The 15440-nt window shown below is 36.5% G+C and overlaps 1 protein-coding gene and 1 long non-coding RNA gene across 2 annotated transcripts; one reads left to right on the top strand and one right to left on the bottom strand.

The window, feature by feature from the left end:
- Positions 1–9096: 9096 nt before the first annotated feature.
- On the bottom strand, positions 9097–10274 carry LOC147475349 (uncharacterized). The gene is made up of 3 exons (XR_015209368.1): positions 9898–10274; positions 9592–9755; positions 9097–9394 (listed from the first exon to the last, which is right to left on the bottom strand). It is a non-coding gene; the product is annotated as an uncharacterized LOC147475349 (long non-coding RNA).
- A 2297-nt stretch (positions 10275–12571) lies between these two features.
- Positions 12572–14812, top strand: LOC147475350 (ENTH/ANTH/VHS superfamily protein). The gene has a single exon (XM_086582197.1). The coding sequence runs from the start codon at positions 12851–12853 to the stop codon at positions 14723–14725; it is 1875 nt and encodes a 624-aa protein (XP_086438323.1). The 5' UTR covers positions 12572–12850; the 3' UTR covers positions 14726–14812.
- Positions 14813–15440: the final 628 nt, after the last annotated feature.

Genomic DNA, 15440 nt, shown 5'->3' on the forward strand with positions numbered 1-15440 from the left:
ATTTCCTGTAGACTTATTTGTTTATATAAATAATAAGGGAGTAAGTTAACACTTGCCCCCAGGTCTAATAAAGCAGTGGTCGTGTGAGTATTCCCTAAAGTGCATTGTACCATAGGACGACCAAGGTCCTTGTACTTAACGATTCCATTATTTTCCGTTAAAGTTGGAAACTGTTCAGTTAAAAAGGCGTCTTTAGGAATCTTTGTCTTATGCCTAGTAGTGCACAACTCTTTGAGAAACTTAGCATGGTAAGGTAACTTTTTAATTGCTTCAAGAAAAGGTAAGTTTATCGTTAGATTTTGAAAAACTTCCCTAATCTCGTCAAAATTTGTATCCTTGTTTGACATAGGTAATCTATGAGGAAACGGTGGTTTCTCTCTATATTTAGCGTATAGATTAATAGGATGTTTAACCTTGCTTTTTTGTTTTTTAGATTGTGGTTTAACTGGTACCTCTACAGGGGTAGGATCTTCAATTTCTACATCGGCATCTAGCACAATATCTGGTGTAGGGACCACTGGTTGGGTAACTATAGGCATAGTTACTTTGTTATCAACCACTCTGCCTGAACGGAGAGTGGTGATGGAATTTAGCTCACCTACGTGTTCATTGTCCTTTCTAATATTACCGTTTACCTCAAAGGCTGTGTTTGTTGTTTTAGGATTAGGTATCGCTTGACCTGGAAACACACTTTTGGGTTGTACTTTCTCTTGAGCTAACTACTGTAAGGAAAGTTGGATAGCTTGTAAAATATGTTGTTGAGATTGCATAAAGGTATCGAAACGATCCGGTTGTGGAGAAGTGTTTGTTAGAGGTTGTTTGATAGGAACTATGTCACGTTGATTATTAATGGGTGGATTTTGATAGTTATTGTTATAATTATTATAATTTCCTTATCCTTGCCCTTGCCTCGGTTGAACTTGGTTGTAATTGTTTGTTGGCCTAACATTTGGGTTAAACAACCTTGGAGGTTGTTGATTATTTCGCCAACCGAAGTTGGGGTTTTGTCGCCAAGCTGTGTTAGGCTCGCTATTAATGGAACAAACATTATCTTGGGTGATTGTTGTTGTTCATAGGCAAGAGGACAATAGGAGTTGGGATGCTCTTGACTCAAACATAAATTACATGGATTGGTGTTAACATTCATGACAGGAATAGGTTTTTGTTGAATAGAAATAGCCTCTACCTTTTGAGTGAGAGATTCAATTAAATTTTTAGGTTGAGGATTGGGTTTCATCTCAAACATACCGGCGGCCTTAGCTGTTGTAGAAGAACTAGCGAAACGGGAGATATCGTCACTACCCCCAATTATTATTACGCTTAGTTTGATCTTCTAAAAATATATAAGCCTCTAAGGCTCCCTTACTGAGGAAACTACCCCCATTCATTATGTCAAGCACCTCTTTGTGGTGGTGCAACGATCCCCTTGAAAAGGCAATTTAACTAACGTGTCTTTCGCGAGGTTATGGTGTGGACACTCTATAAAAAGATCGGTGAAACGATTCCAAGCCTCTGAAAATAATTTATGAGGATTCTGTCGAAAGAAATGAATCTTGGAAAGCATTTCATCAGTCTTCAGTGGTGGGTAAAATAAATAGTTGAACAAGTTTGGCCCATAAGTCCCACAGAATTAGGATGGTGGAATGTAGTAAGGACTTGGTCAATCCTACGCATGTGCTGATAAGGTTTTTCATGGTCTAACCCATGAAAAATGAGTAACAAATTAAATATATTTGAGGGGGATTTGGAAATCTCCCACTGGGTCTGATAGAACGATGCAAGATTTAGGGCTATCGTTCAGCGCGGGGGGCGCTCGAGTTTTGCCTTGGTAGGGCGCGGGTTGCGCTCCGTGTATTCCTACGAGGAAATTTTTAGTTCTAAAACGGACAACCACAATTATAATCAAACAAGGGTGGGTGGGACTTTGGGAAGACTAACAATACTAAAGAAAACAATACTAACGGGAACTAAGATGGCAGCGGCGCCATTTGATAAAGGTAAAATTATTAGTTTTACCTACGAATAAAAGATTGAACTCTCAACGCAAGTAAAACTAAAACTATTTTCTCGTGTGTTATATCAAAGATTATTCTACTCTCGCATCTATCGAAATAGAGTGGAGTAAAAGATTCGTTCCACTCCTAGCTCGTTAGTATTCAATGTTTTCTACAACTATCAGTCTATCCAAAGTCTACTGAGAGTAATGTGGGATTTATACTACGATGCAAATTATACTAACAAGATATGAATAACTCAAACTATGGAATTTCTAAATTGACTATATGGTAAGGAATTAGGGGGGATTGATTCCACCTTAACTCGACTTAATCAACTAACAAAGATTCGTCATGATCCAAATTTCAATGCTTTTACATATCAAAATGGTATTTCTAATCCCTAATTATACATGACAATCTCTACCAATTAATAACTAGCATGTGAAGCAACCAAACCCATTCTCGTGGTGAACTAATTACTTTCTAGAATTGAATAGATTATCACGACGATTTCTAAGTTAACAAAGATCAAGCTTCATCAAGGCTCCTTCAACCCCCTCTAATGGAGGTTTAGCCTAGAATAATTATGCTATCATTTCCTATTGAATCTAAACAAGACATCATATAAAGATTGTAAATTTACTAATTTGATCTAATCAATAATTCAAATCTAACTTAACAACTAAGAAATAATTAACAACTAAGAATCGGAATTAGATCTAAGTAATTTTAAATAACAAAAACTAAAATTATGAAGAACTAACTATTTTTATTAATCTAATAAAGAATTAAAAATCCTTCAATAATCTAAATTAAAATAAGATAATAAAAACTAATTAATTTAATTAAATCTAAAATCTAGATCTAGAATTCTACGCTCTAATGGCTACTTGCTACCTAAACTAAGTATGACTTAAGAGTTAAGTCTTGTATGTGGAAATGGAGGAGACCAAATCCACATTTTCGTGCATGGGTTGAGGAGCCATGTTTTAGGCGGGAAAATCGAGCCCAAAACCCAATTTCTTCAGTCCACAGAGCCCTTTTAAGCTGGTGTTGACTTCAATAGACTTTTTGTCCACTTTTGCTCCTCTGATTGGGTCAAGGCTTCGATCATTCGAAATCTCTTTCCGAGCCGGTCGTTTTGACATAAGGTAGGCACAATTCCGAGGCCTGAGTCCAAAGATACAGTCTTTGGACGTTCTGCTGACTTTTATGTGTTGTTTCTACCCGTGTTGACTTTGACTTTTCAGCTTTTGACCAGGCTTTACAAAGGCTTTTTCTCTTTGAATCTTGGCCTTTAATCACATAACTTCTTAGCAACCAACCCTTGCTCGTTTATCTCGCCGAAGTGGCACATTTTAACACATAATTGACTTCAATGCCTGAAATACATAAAAGCACGTAATCAGCATTAACTCTTATTTATTACTCGCATAATTGATCTAAAAGTATTATTGTTAAGGGGTTAATCACATAACTTCTTAGCAACCAACCCTTGCTCGTTTATCTCGCCGAAGTGGCACATTTTAACACATAATTGACTTCAATGCCTGAAATACATAAAAGCACGTAATCAGCATTAACTCTTATTTATTACTCGCATAATTGATCTAAAAGTATTATTGTTAAGGGGTTAAAACTACAGTTTTGGGCTCTTATCAAACCACTCCCAAACAGCATTTTGCTTGTCCTCAAGCAAATATGAGAAATTAGCATAAGTGACCAAAAATGGAGTTCTAACTAATCTCGTTTCGCCGAGTGCGCACTCGGCGAAACGAAATTAGTTAGAATCAAACACTAAGATTTTCTACGACGCAACTTAGTGAAATGAAAGTGAGGTCTGATAGATCTAGGATGTAACCGAGCATGCACTATCTTTTTCATCTTTGAACGAGAGGGTGTCCAAGTGAATGATCGTGAGAAAATGGATGTTTGTGGAAGAGATGTTGGATATGGATAAGTTTTAGACGTAAGGGATGGAAGAAATGAGAATATGGGTTTAGCATAAAACTCATTCATGGTGTAGGTAGGAACTGTCTCCATTCTGAAAATAAAGGTGTCAATTGCTTTTCCCTTGGGAATTATTTTCGTATTAGGAGGATTTAGAAATTCATTAAGCATAGAAGAAGCACGAGGGTCAAGCACAAACTCCAAGTTCCGTTGAAAAGGTGGATGGTGGGTAAAATTGGTGAAGGAAGATGAATGAGTGTCAGCTAGAGCTCTCAGGTCTAGATCATCAGAAGCCTTGAGATATGGAAGACATTCCTCAATAGGTCGGTCAAAAGAATCACTGGGATAGAGGGTGAAAAATTCATCTTCCGTCATAGTGTCAAGGGATGAAAAAATGTTGGCAGGGTGGGACTCGCGAGGTGGCAAAGAAGAGTTGCAAAAGAGTTGAAGGAAATCTTCCTCGACTTCCAAGGAGTTCGCGTCGAAGTTGGAACTTCCAAAGGAAAGGAATTTGTGCATCTGATCATCCGAAAACGTGGTTTTGAAATAATCATGAGCTAAACTCTCGATCATGCTAACCTCTCCATCGATATTCGTATCAGGAACATGTTTGCTCGTTTTAAAAACATTGACCTCAACAAAAAGATGGCCAAAGGATAAGGACATCGAACCATCGCAGCAGTTTATAAGCGCGTTAGCAGTTGCCAAGAAAGGGCGCCCTAAAATGATCGGAATAGAGTCGTTAGCGACTTCTGTATCGAGGATAACAAAATCAGTAAGATAGTAGAAATCCTGAACCTTAACAAGCACATTTTCCACTACCCCCTTAGGATACTTGATAGACCTATCAGCTAATTGCAACGTCATTGTTGTAGGTTGCATTTCCTGTAGACCTATTTGTTTATATAAATAATAAGGGAGTAAGTTAACATTTGCCCCCAGGTCTAATAAAGCAGTGGTCGTGTGAGTATCCCCTAAAGTGCATTGTACCGTAGGACGACCAGGGTCCTTGTACTTAACGATTCCATTGTTTTCTGTTAAAGTTGGAAACTCTTCACTTAAAAAGGCGTCTTTAGGAATCTTTGTCTTACGCCTAGTAGTGCACAACTCTTTGAGAAACTTAGCATGGTAAGGTAACTTTTTAATTGCTTCAAGAAAAGGTAACTTAGCATGGTATTATTGTTAAGGGGTTAAAACTACTGTTTTGGGCTCTTATCAAACCAAGTTTTGGTCCCTTAACTATAATACTTTTAGACCAATTATACGAGTGATAAATAAGAGTTAATGCTGATTACGTGCTTTTATGTATTTCAGGCATTGAAGTCAATTATGTGCATAAATGTGCCACTTTGGCAAGATAAAGGAGCAAGGGTTGGTTGCTAAGAAGTTCTGTGATTAAAGGCCAAAATTCAAGAAGAAAAAGCCTTTGTAAAGCCCAGTCAAAAGCTGAAAAGTCAAAGTGAACACGGGTAGAAACAACACACAAAAGTCAGCAGAACTTCCGAAGACCGTATCTTTGGACCCAGGCCTCGGAATTGGGCCTACCTTATGTCAAAACGACCGGCTCAAAAAGAGCTTTCCAATGGTCCTAGCTTTGACCCAATAAGAGGAGCAAAAGTGGATGCAAAGTCTATTAAAGACAAAGCCAGCTGAAAAGGGCTTTGTAGACTGAAGAAATTGGGCTTTGGGCTCGATTTTCTGGCCCAAAACATGGCTCCTCAGCCCATGCACGAAAATGTGGATCTAGTCTCCTCCATTTCCACACACAAGACTTAACTCTTAAGTCATACTTAGTTTAGGTAGCAAGTAGCCATTAGAGCATAGAATTATAGATCTAGATTTTAGATTTAATTAAATTAATTAGTTTTTATTATCTTGTTTTAATTTAGATTATTGAAGGATTGTTAATTCTTTATTAGATTAATAAAAATAGTTAGTTCTTTATAATTTCAGTTTTTGTTATTTAAAATTACTTAGATCTAATTTCGATTCTTAGTTGTTAATCATTTCTTAGTTGTTAAGTTAGATTTGAATTATTGATTAGATCAAATTAGTAAATTTACAATCTTTATATGATTTCTTGTTTAGATTCAATAAAAAATGATAGCATAATGATTCTAGGCTAAACCTCCATTAGAGGGGTTTGAAGAAGCCTTGATGAAGCTTGCTATTTGTTAACTTAGAAATCGTCGTGATAATCTATTCAATTCTAGAAAGTAATTAGTTCACCATGAGAATGGGTTTGGTTGCTTCATATGCTAGTTATTAATTGGTAGAGATTGTCATGTATAATTAGGGATTATAAATACCATTTTGATATGCGAAAGCATTGAAATTTAGATCACGACAAATCTTTGTTAGTTGATTAAGTCGAGTTAAGGTGGAATCAATCCCTCCTAATTTCTTATCATATAGTAAATTTAGAAATTCCGTAGTTTGAGTTTTTCGTATCTTGTTAGTATAATTTGCATCGTAGTATAAATCCTACATTACTCTCATTAGACTTTGGATAGACCGATAGTTGTAGAAAACATTGAATACTAACGAGCTAGGAGTGGAACAAATCTTTTATTCCACTCTATTTCGATAGATTCGAGAGTAGAATAATCTTTGATATAACACACGAGAAAATAGTTTTAATTTTACTTATGTTGAGAGTTCAATCTTTTATTCATAGGTAAAACTATTCATTTTACATTTATCACAACTATAAAAGTTGCATAAACTAAGCTGAAGAGTGGCATTTGCTCCTACATAAACGCAAAGACGATTAACAATAAGAACCACAATACTGTGAGCAACCAGTGGCTAGCCTATCAGCTAGTTAGCTTCGAGAATTATTCAACAAAGTAAATCAAAGTTAGCTATTTAATCACTCTGACTCTATATTACTGTGCTCTGCCTCTCTATCACATATTCACAATTACAATTCAGCTTTTGACAAATATGACAAACAAAAAAACAAGGCTTAATATCACAAAGTCATGCAATTCTATCCAATCAAAGTTGAGAATTAAGCAGTAAAACAAATAGCAAATTCATACATATAGACATATAAAGTATGCGTATACTCACAATTTTGAGCTGTGGAGAAGTAGAAATCCTTGGTTTGACATAAAATATTTCAGTCCCCATCACCACTACATCCACATTTTTCCCTTCCACTCATTTTTTTTCTTCTTTTGGTACTTTGATGCTCTACTAACGCGCGCTTTTCTACCATGATAGAAAAAAACTCGTTTTGGGTATGGTTTATTGTTTTAAAGTCCGAAACGATATTATGTTAAAGTAGGAACGGCGGGGAGAGGTATATAGTAGTAGGTTAGGAAAGTGATCATCCTTGTTTCAAAAAGAAAGAAAGTGATAGAGTGACGGTTGACTGATATTGACCGGGTAGTTTTTTTAGCTGCAACTAATAACTAGCGCCGTTACTTTTTGGTTTTATGTTCCTATTGTTGAGAGTTTATTTGATTGATTCAAATTGTGAAGTCGTGAAGAATGGAGGTGCAATCAAGACCTTGTATTCTAACTAATGAGATTCATACTAAATACACATTTCAAAGATTATCTAAGATTGCAAAACAAAAAAAAAGAAAAAAACAACATTTCTAGAAATGACAAAAATATAAACAACCATCATGTCCAAGAAGGAAAAGGGAAAGTGCTCACCTAATTACCTTTCCCTAGCTCCTTTCCCCTGCTCCTTTCCCTACCATCAGAAGTCCAAATAATTTCACCTGTAAGTGACTCTTCACATATGCTTTTGTCAGACCAAGGTAAAGGTATGTATGATTTGAGACAATCACCCAAAAAAACAAAATAATTCTTTGTAGGTGTCTTCATCTCTACATCGTCTTTCCAAAGAGAATGTAAGTGTCGTTACAAAAAAAATTAAGCAATTCAAATCTTCACCAAACATCTAAATGGGATACTCTAGCACTATAAGTTATAGTAAGTATTATACCTATACACTAAAACAGTTGACATTACTGGGATAGTCAAATTCATACCTAAAAAAAAAGCCTTGAACTTCAAGCTCAGAGATTGATGAGCAATGGGCCTCTTTAAATGATTTTCACTATGATCAACATCTTTAATCGGCAATAAGCCTTTACTAAGGTGCTAGTTTATACTGTTGGATTCATAAGGCCTTTTGTACACCATTTCATATATACATTACAGTGGAAAATTGTTTCTATCAAGTAGACATAAAAAATATAGGGACATGAAGACCAACTCAAGTTTTTCATTGTGTAATATATTGTTTGTGCTTAACTGGTTTCATTATACAAAGACTCAAACCCATTTGGCCATTCTATATATCACTATTCAAGTTGTCATATAGATCATAAAAACTAATTCATGATAAGAGCATTTTAGCATCATCTTCTTCGTATATCTCTACTGGACATATTCTTAACCACATAACGAATTCAGCCAACAACTCTATCAACCTGTTTACTTGTTAAGGGAAGATAGAAGAAAAAAAAAATCCAAGTTATTTGACTTACAGGAAGGTGCAACACAAAAAGAAGGCAAAAGTTGTTTGAACCACTCAATTTGAACTCCAAGAGAGTAGTTAGTGCAGACATGAACTTCTTTCTCCTCAAAGAATGCAAGATCAAATGATATAGCTCCAACCACTGCAAAATTTACTCCTTGTTTGAAATCTTGATTACTATATATGGTGGTATTAATGACATCACCATAGCTTATGCTGCATATATAATAATTTTGACATCTAAGAAAACATTAGTAGAGCAAAAGTAGAAGCAACAGATTAAAGCAACATATTACCAAGAGCTTACTTTAATCAAATTCCAAGAGTAATAAACACGTTAGACTTGTCAAAACGTAACCATGCTTGATCAAGTTATTGATAGCCCTGTACATATTGAATGTTTATGTGCCTACAAAATCAATATAAATAGGTAATATATTGGAGGTTTCATAGTTCAAATGGGTCCAAGCATCCAAGAATTGTGTATTTTTTCTATCATGTATTCAAAGAGAAGAAAAAAATGTTATGCTAAAAAATAAGCTACAACACACAATGTAAGATCTTGCAAGGCCTTTTTGCGCCTAGTAGAGAAATCGAGTCATTGTAACATGTAAACATACAACCAATTAATATAGTAACAATTAAAGTGTTCAAATTGAAACCCAACCACTATTAAAGAAGAGCTTTATGTAACAACATTCTTTGTCAAAGAAGTTGAGGGTCCCTGAAACTCAAAAATAAATTGTTATTGTTTCTCTACTCCCATCAAAAATCAAATTTCTTTGGTATAAATTATCAAGGAAACATTTCAGGCCATCAATATTTGATCATACCATCTCTTGTCAAATGGAACTTGGTTGTGTTGTTTCTTATTTGTGGCCATCAGCGGCTGAAGAAAATGAATTAAAGTCCTTCAAAGTTCTCAAAACTTAAGTACTAATGATACCTGAGACAAATATCTTTGAGCTTAGAGTGTTATAGACCCATTAATTAGAAGTTTTTGCAAAGTAATTGCACTAATTACCCATTATTCATAGCGATGATTTTCATTCGAGAATAAGCTCATTGCATCCTAAGAACGGACGAAAGATTAAAACAAAAACCAAATAAATAAATAAAAAAAAAAGAACGGTAGTAACTTACGTTTGGCAGAAGGTTCAAGGAGGGAATCAACAGGGGCTTTGGCGACCATGGCTGTAGCAGCAGAAGGTGGCCACTATATTGTGTTTGCTCCTCTGTTCAAGTAACTGATCATGTATACAGGAGTGCGAGAGAACATCTTTATTCCCTACTCTATAGCTTTCCTTCTGAAAAACAGAAAGAGTGGATAATCAATATACACCAACAACAGAAGTTTAAGAAAGATCAAAACAACAATGGGAAAGCTAAAAAAAGGGTGGGAAAGAAGATATACAGAGATAAGCAATTAGTTATAGGAAAATCTCTTACGCGCCTTCTTTGGTCGATACTTGGATCATGTGCAAAACGCTTGATCACCAATCCCGATTGAATGATACCTGTTAATTCTCCCTTCATCCCTTTCAAACTTTAGTCCTTAACTGCTTTGTATCCCTGTCATTTGTTTGTTTGGATGCAATACACATTTTGTAGTAGAATTGGTTGGGACCTATATCTGCTAGCTGTTATAGGTTGTCAAATAGTAAAACTAAATTGGAAACAATAGTAGGAAGTTTTTTTTTTCTCAGTCTAACTTCACGAACCTCGTACAATTAACTAAAATCAACTTTTCAACAAAGCCATCAACTTATTGAGTAAAGCCACTAACCTACATTGATCTCATTCATTGCTCTTTTCACATGCTCATAAGAGTCTGAACTATTTCATATCCGTAATGCGACATTGCCTGTAACACCAAAATAAATAAGAAAATTTCTACTATTGATAACTATGGATTGAAAATCAGTAATAGGTAAAAACAGGTTTTTTAATAATGTGTCACATTTATTTGTTATTGAAACAGGGATACCTGGAAACAAAGAGTCCTTGCTGCAAAACATTTGTGTTCGCTTGATAACATATGATCTTCTTGGATTTGGCAAGAGTGACCCTCATCCCAATAGAAACCTTAACACATCATCCCTGGATATGTTGCATCTAAATGTAGGCAAAGGCAAAGAAACGTAATAAGCATAATAAAAATCAAAACTTTGGTTTATTTATTTGACTTTAGATATGAAAATTAATGGGTTTTGAAGAAGGAGAAAAAAACTTACCAACATTGAAACTAATTTGAGAGAGTTTTGTAACGACAGAGAAAGCACGACAGAGAAAGTGGTGGGAGCTTTCTCTTCTCTTAGCCATCGTTTTTGTTCGGTGAGAGAGAGGGAAAGAGGCATGAAGGGCTTTTCTTTTGGACTTTCCTTTTTGTTCCCTTTTGAAGTTTTTTTTCTTTAACTTATCGTGGCGAACAATTGAAAAGAGTAAAAATGGGCGTGTATTTCATTTTTTTCTTCCAAATCATTGGTAAAAGCTGAGGTGTCCACCTAAGAGAAAAAAAGGGGCTAACGTGGCTTCCTGGGAGCATTCTCAACTAATCAGTATTAATGGTCTTTGATTAGCTAATGCCACTTGTGTTATGCACTTGGAAAGTAGGTTATGTGGGGTAACAGTCAACTGGGGAAGGCTTAATGGGGAGGACATAGAAGATCAAGTAGGTCAACCATTATTCCAATCACCGAATTTTCATTGATTGATCCAGTGAAGGGAACAACCGGAACATGCCCAATAAAAACGACTGAAAAAAAACCAGGTAAACAAAACCAACATTAACCAGTATTCTAGGAATAGTTTAGTTATTGGCCAAACAAAGAAGCCAGCCTAATGAGTCCAAATTTATTCACCAGCATATTTGGCCGGTGAAATCTACTAGCGCTACTAGAAGCCCACGTGTATTACTAAAACTTTTTTTTTTTTTTTTTAGAGAAATTAATTAAAAATAGATATACAAAAAACCAGGAAATAACAATTTCCTCCACGATTTTGGAACACTCTCTCTCTCACTTCCCACCAACTTCCAATCTCTCTCTCTCACTTCCCACCAACTTCCGATCTCTCCCTCCATCCGTCTGTTTTCTCCACGAGTACTCCTTCTCTACTATTTTTTTTTTCCAGTAATGATGGAACTAATACTTGGAATGACATTCAACAATGTTGAACATGCTCATGATTTATGTAATGTTATTTGTTTTTGTTCTAGTATTGATATCAATTCATCTTATTTGGATAGCTAAGATGTGTAGTAACTTGAGTACAATTATAATGGGCAGAGTGTGTCGCCGCGCCCACCCGTGGTTAAGCCATTCATTGCATTACATCATTCACCTGTTTTTACAACACCCTCCACTGCCCTTCTACATCCCGCCAATATAAATTGTCTCGCCCTATCAAGGCTAAAAGGCATTTCTTACTTTTAAAAGTTTGGTGCAGTGTTAATGAGTAATCTTATTTGAAAGTTGTCGTCGAGAACGTTTGGAAGTATTGGTTTTATATCTTAAAGCTACTTCAGGATCAAATTATAGCTTTTCTATTTCAAAATCAAATTTTATATGGCATATGCTAGCCCCGAACCACTACTTTTTTTATCATTTCGCGTCATCTGCTCTACCACCAGCACGTAATCTCCTCTTGCCCCAAGATTGGAAAAGTCTACACCAGTCTAAGCTTGTGATGTTTGGTGTAAATTTTGCAATCCAGTAGCTAAAGAGACTTTTTACTATAGCAGGGAACACTGGAATCCTCAAAAGCTATGCTTCTAACTGAAAGAATAGTACCACAAGAAACAAAAATCCATGTGTAAAGAAAAATCAGAGTAGTTTCCTATCTTCTTGTTTGACCCCTTGTTGAAAATTATTAAAACTAGTGGAGAAGAAGAGGAACGGGTGGAGAGAAGAAGTCGGAAGGAAGTGGGAGAGAGAGTACGAAGGGTTTGGGGAGAAAATCTTATTTATTTCTTTTTTATTGGAATATTTTTTGTTAATTTGGCTAAAAAGGAAAAATGAAATGAAGAGTTTTATTAAATAATTTCTCTCTTACACGTGGGCTCATTTTAGCGGCTGGTAAATTTCACCACAAATATGGTGGTGAACAAATTCGGACTCCAGCCTAACATTTCTATGCGAGAATCTCTCCCAAACATCCATCTTTCAACTAGTTTAAAAAAGGATTTCCGTCTATGAATCTAGACCTCTCTATGGTGAACAAACCAAACCATATCCCAAGTTTTCTCTCCATTTCAACAAAATAATACTAACTCCGATTGATTTTAGAGGGTTTTTCTTTTTTTTTTTTTTGAATTTTTGAATGTACAAAGAAGTTGAATGAGAGAGGAGGTGGCGGTGATGATGGCAATGAATTTCTGAGTAGTGAAAGACCAGTATCAACCATGCCAAGCAAATTCAGAAGGGCGCTTGGAGCGGTGAAAGACCAAACCAGTATTGGTCTTGCTAAGGTATCCACCAACAATTCATCAAACCTTGAAGTAGCTATTGTAAAAGCTACAACTCATGAAGAAGTTCCTGTTGAAGATCGGTATATCAATGAAATCCTCCTCCTCATCTCATCGAACAAGTTGTACGCTGCGGCATGTGCCCAAACATTAGCAAAACGAATTAGCCGCACTCGCAATTGGATTGTGGCTCTCAAGTCATTGATGATCGTTTTACGTGTACTCCAGGATGGTGATCCTTACTTTCCCAGAGAGGTGCTCATTACTATGAAGCATGGTGGAAAAATTCTAAACCTTTCCAACTTCCGTGACGATTACAATTCAAGTCCGTGGGACTACACCGCCTTTGTTCGAACAATGGCACTATATCTAAATGATCGTCTAGAATGTTTCCTCACTGGTAGGCTCCAACGTCGCATGGTTTTGAAAGAAAGAGACTATTATCAGTACCAGCCAAACAGGCAGAGGTACAATGAGCATGTCCGTGACATGAAGCCTGCAGTGCTTCTCGATAGGATAACTTACTGGCAACGATTGCTCGATAGGGCAATAGGTACTCGTCCAACGGGTGCGGCCAAGACGAATCGATTGGTGCAAATCTCTCTCTATGCTTTAGTAAGAGAGACTTTTGATCTATACCGAGATATATCTGATGGTTTAGCGCTTCTTCTTGATAGCTTCTTTCATTTGCAGCACAAATCTTGTGTTGATGCCTATCAAGCGTGCATCAAGTCCTCAAAGCAATTCAAAGATCTTAGTGATTTTTATGCTGTGTGCAAAGATATTGGTGTTGGCAGGTCATCTGAGTACCCAAGCGTTCAAAAGATATCCGAAGAACTTATAGACACATTACAAGAGTTTCTCAAAGACAAGACTTCATTCCCATCCAAACATCATCCCCCCCAATTGCTTCTCCCCCCACCGGTCCCGAATGGAAATTGCCGGTCAACTTCTGGCAGAAAAGCATATTCTGATCACTCTGACAGTGAACCTGTGGAGAGGATGTCCATTGAAGGGAGGCGTTCTGTGGCGAGGTCAGAGCCACATAATCATAATCGACACAGAGGAATCTCGCTAGAGGATTTGATAAGTGCGACAGATATAGGAACAAGCCCAGGTTTTTCTGTTGATAAAGAAAGAAAACCAGTGCAGTTACAGCCATCGTCCTCCATAGAAGATTTTCTAAGTATGGATACAGCAAGTCCAGCACGATCAGCTGACCATGAAAGAAACTGTGGAAGTTCAGGGAAGCATTCACCAGGTGATGATTTGCTAAGTTTGCACACAGCTGGAACTAGTCCTGCCATGTCGATCGATCAAAGAACAAGTTCAGCTCTTGATCTAGGACATTTTGATGATCATTTACAGAACCAACAAAATGAACCTTCCATATCCGGACAGGAGAACGTGAGCAGGGATGACTGGGAACTTGTGCTAGCTGAGACTGCCAACAGCATATCTTCCACAGAAAATCTCATCAGAAGCAAATCTACTTTTCCAGATAACTTATACAATCAGACTTCCACATCTCAGGGTCAATCCAGCTACAACAACCCATTTCTAACTCTTGCGAATGAGCTGCCTATCGTTCATTCTCCAGCTGATTCTTTCTTATCTTTCCCGACCTTTCACGCTACTCCAACCTTTTGTGCTCAGAATCCTAACGGAACAATAGAAAACGACCTTTTTAATTTGCCAATGAACACAGTTCAAACATCGTCTCAAGTGACCATGAGTCAGCCACACATCGTACATGAACAACAGTTGTGGTTGCAGAATCAAAATGAGATTATAGCAAAACACATATTTTGATTTTTTCAGAAAATAGTGTTTTTGTATTTGTATATTATTATCAGCTATGTGATCATATATTAGTTCAAGAAATTTCTTTTCCATCCATTTCTGAGCAAGGCCATTTCTCTGTTAGATGGGATTCAAGATTAAGTCCAATTCAGACATTGATATACTCATACGAATTCGAGATATAGATAAGTTAGAGTCAAATATTTTCATTCTAAACCTCGTCTTATGTCAGGGAGACTGGAGAAAATTCACATTCGTCGGACACTAGGACCTGTGATGGTACTCAAGAAATGCCTACGAATATCAAAATAACGTTCTCAAGATCTATGCACAAGACGGGAAGTATTCTTTGGATCCTCGTTCAAGTGGAAAGAAATATTATGATCACAATATTTCTCTTTTGCATGTCTTGCCAAGTATAGAGTTCTTGAGCAGCCAAAATTGTTGTTAGAGGTGAGGGAAATTTCAGAGGCATGGATACCTAGTAGCATTCTCATATGTATTTTTGCACAGGGCAGCCACATTTTATTAATTAATGTTTTATTATGATCTCTTTGCTCTTCATGGTTCATGTAAATAGTGAAAATACAAAATTTTCTAAAAAGCTACTTCATTATCATCTTCAATAGGCCCGTGTGTCACTGTGTCATTTATTGGAATTGAGTTATGCTATGTCAAAATAAAATCGCAAATGGCGCCCACTTAAAAAATTAAATATGTCAGA

The sequence above is a fragment of the Coptis chinensis genome, chromosome 9 (assembly GCF_015680905.1).
Source record: "Coptis chinensis isolate HL-2020 chromosome 9, ASM1568090v1, whole genome shotgun sequence".
Classification (NCBI taxonomy): Eukaryota; Viridiplantae; Streptophyta; class Magnoliopsida; order Ranunculales; family Ranunculaceae; genus Coptis; species Coptis chinensis.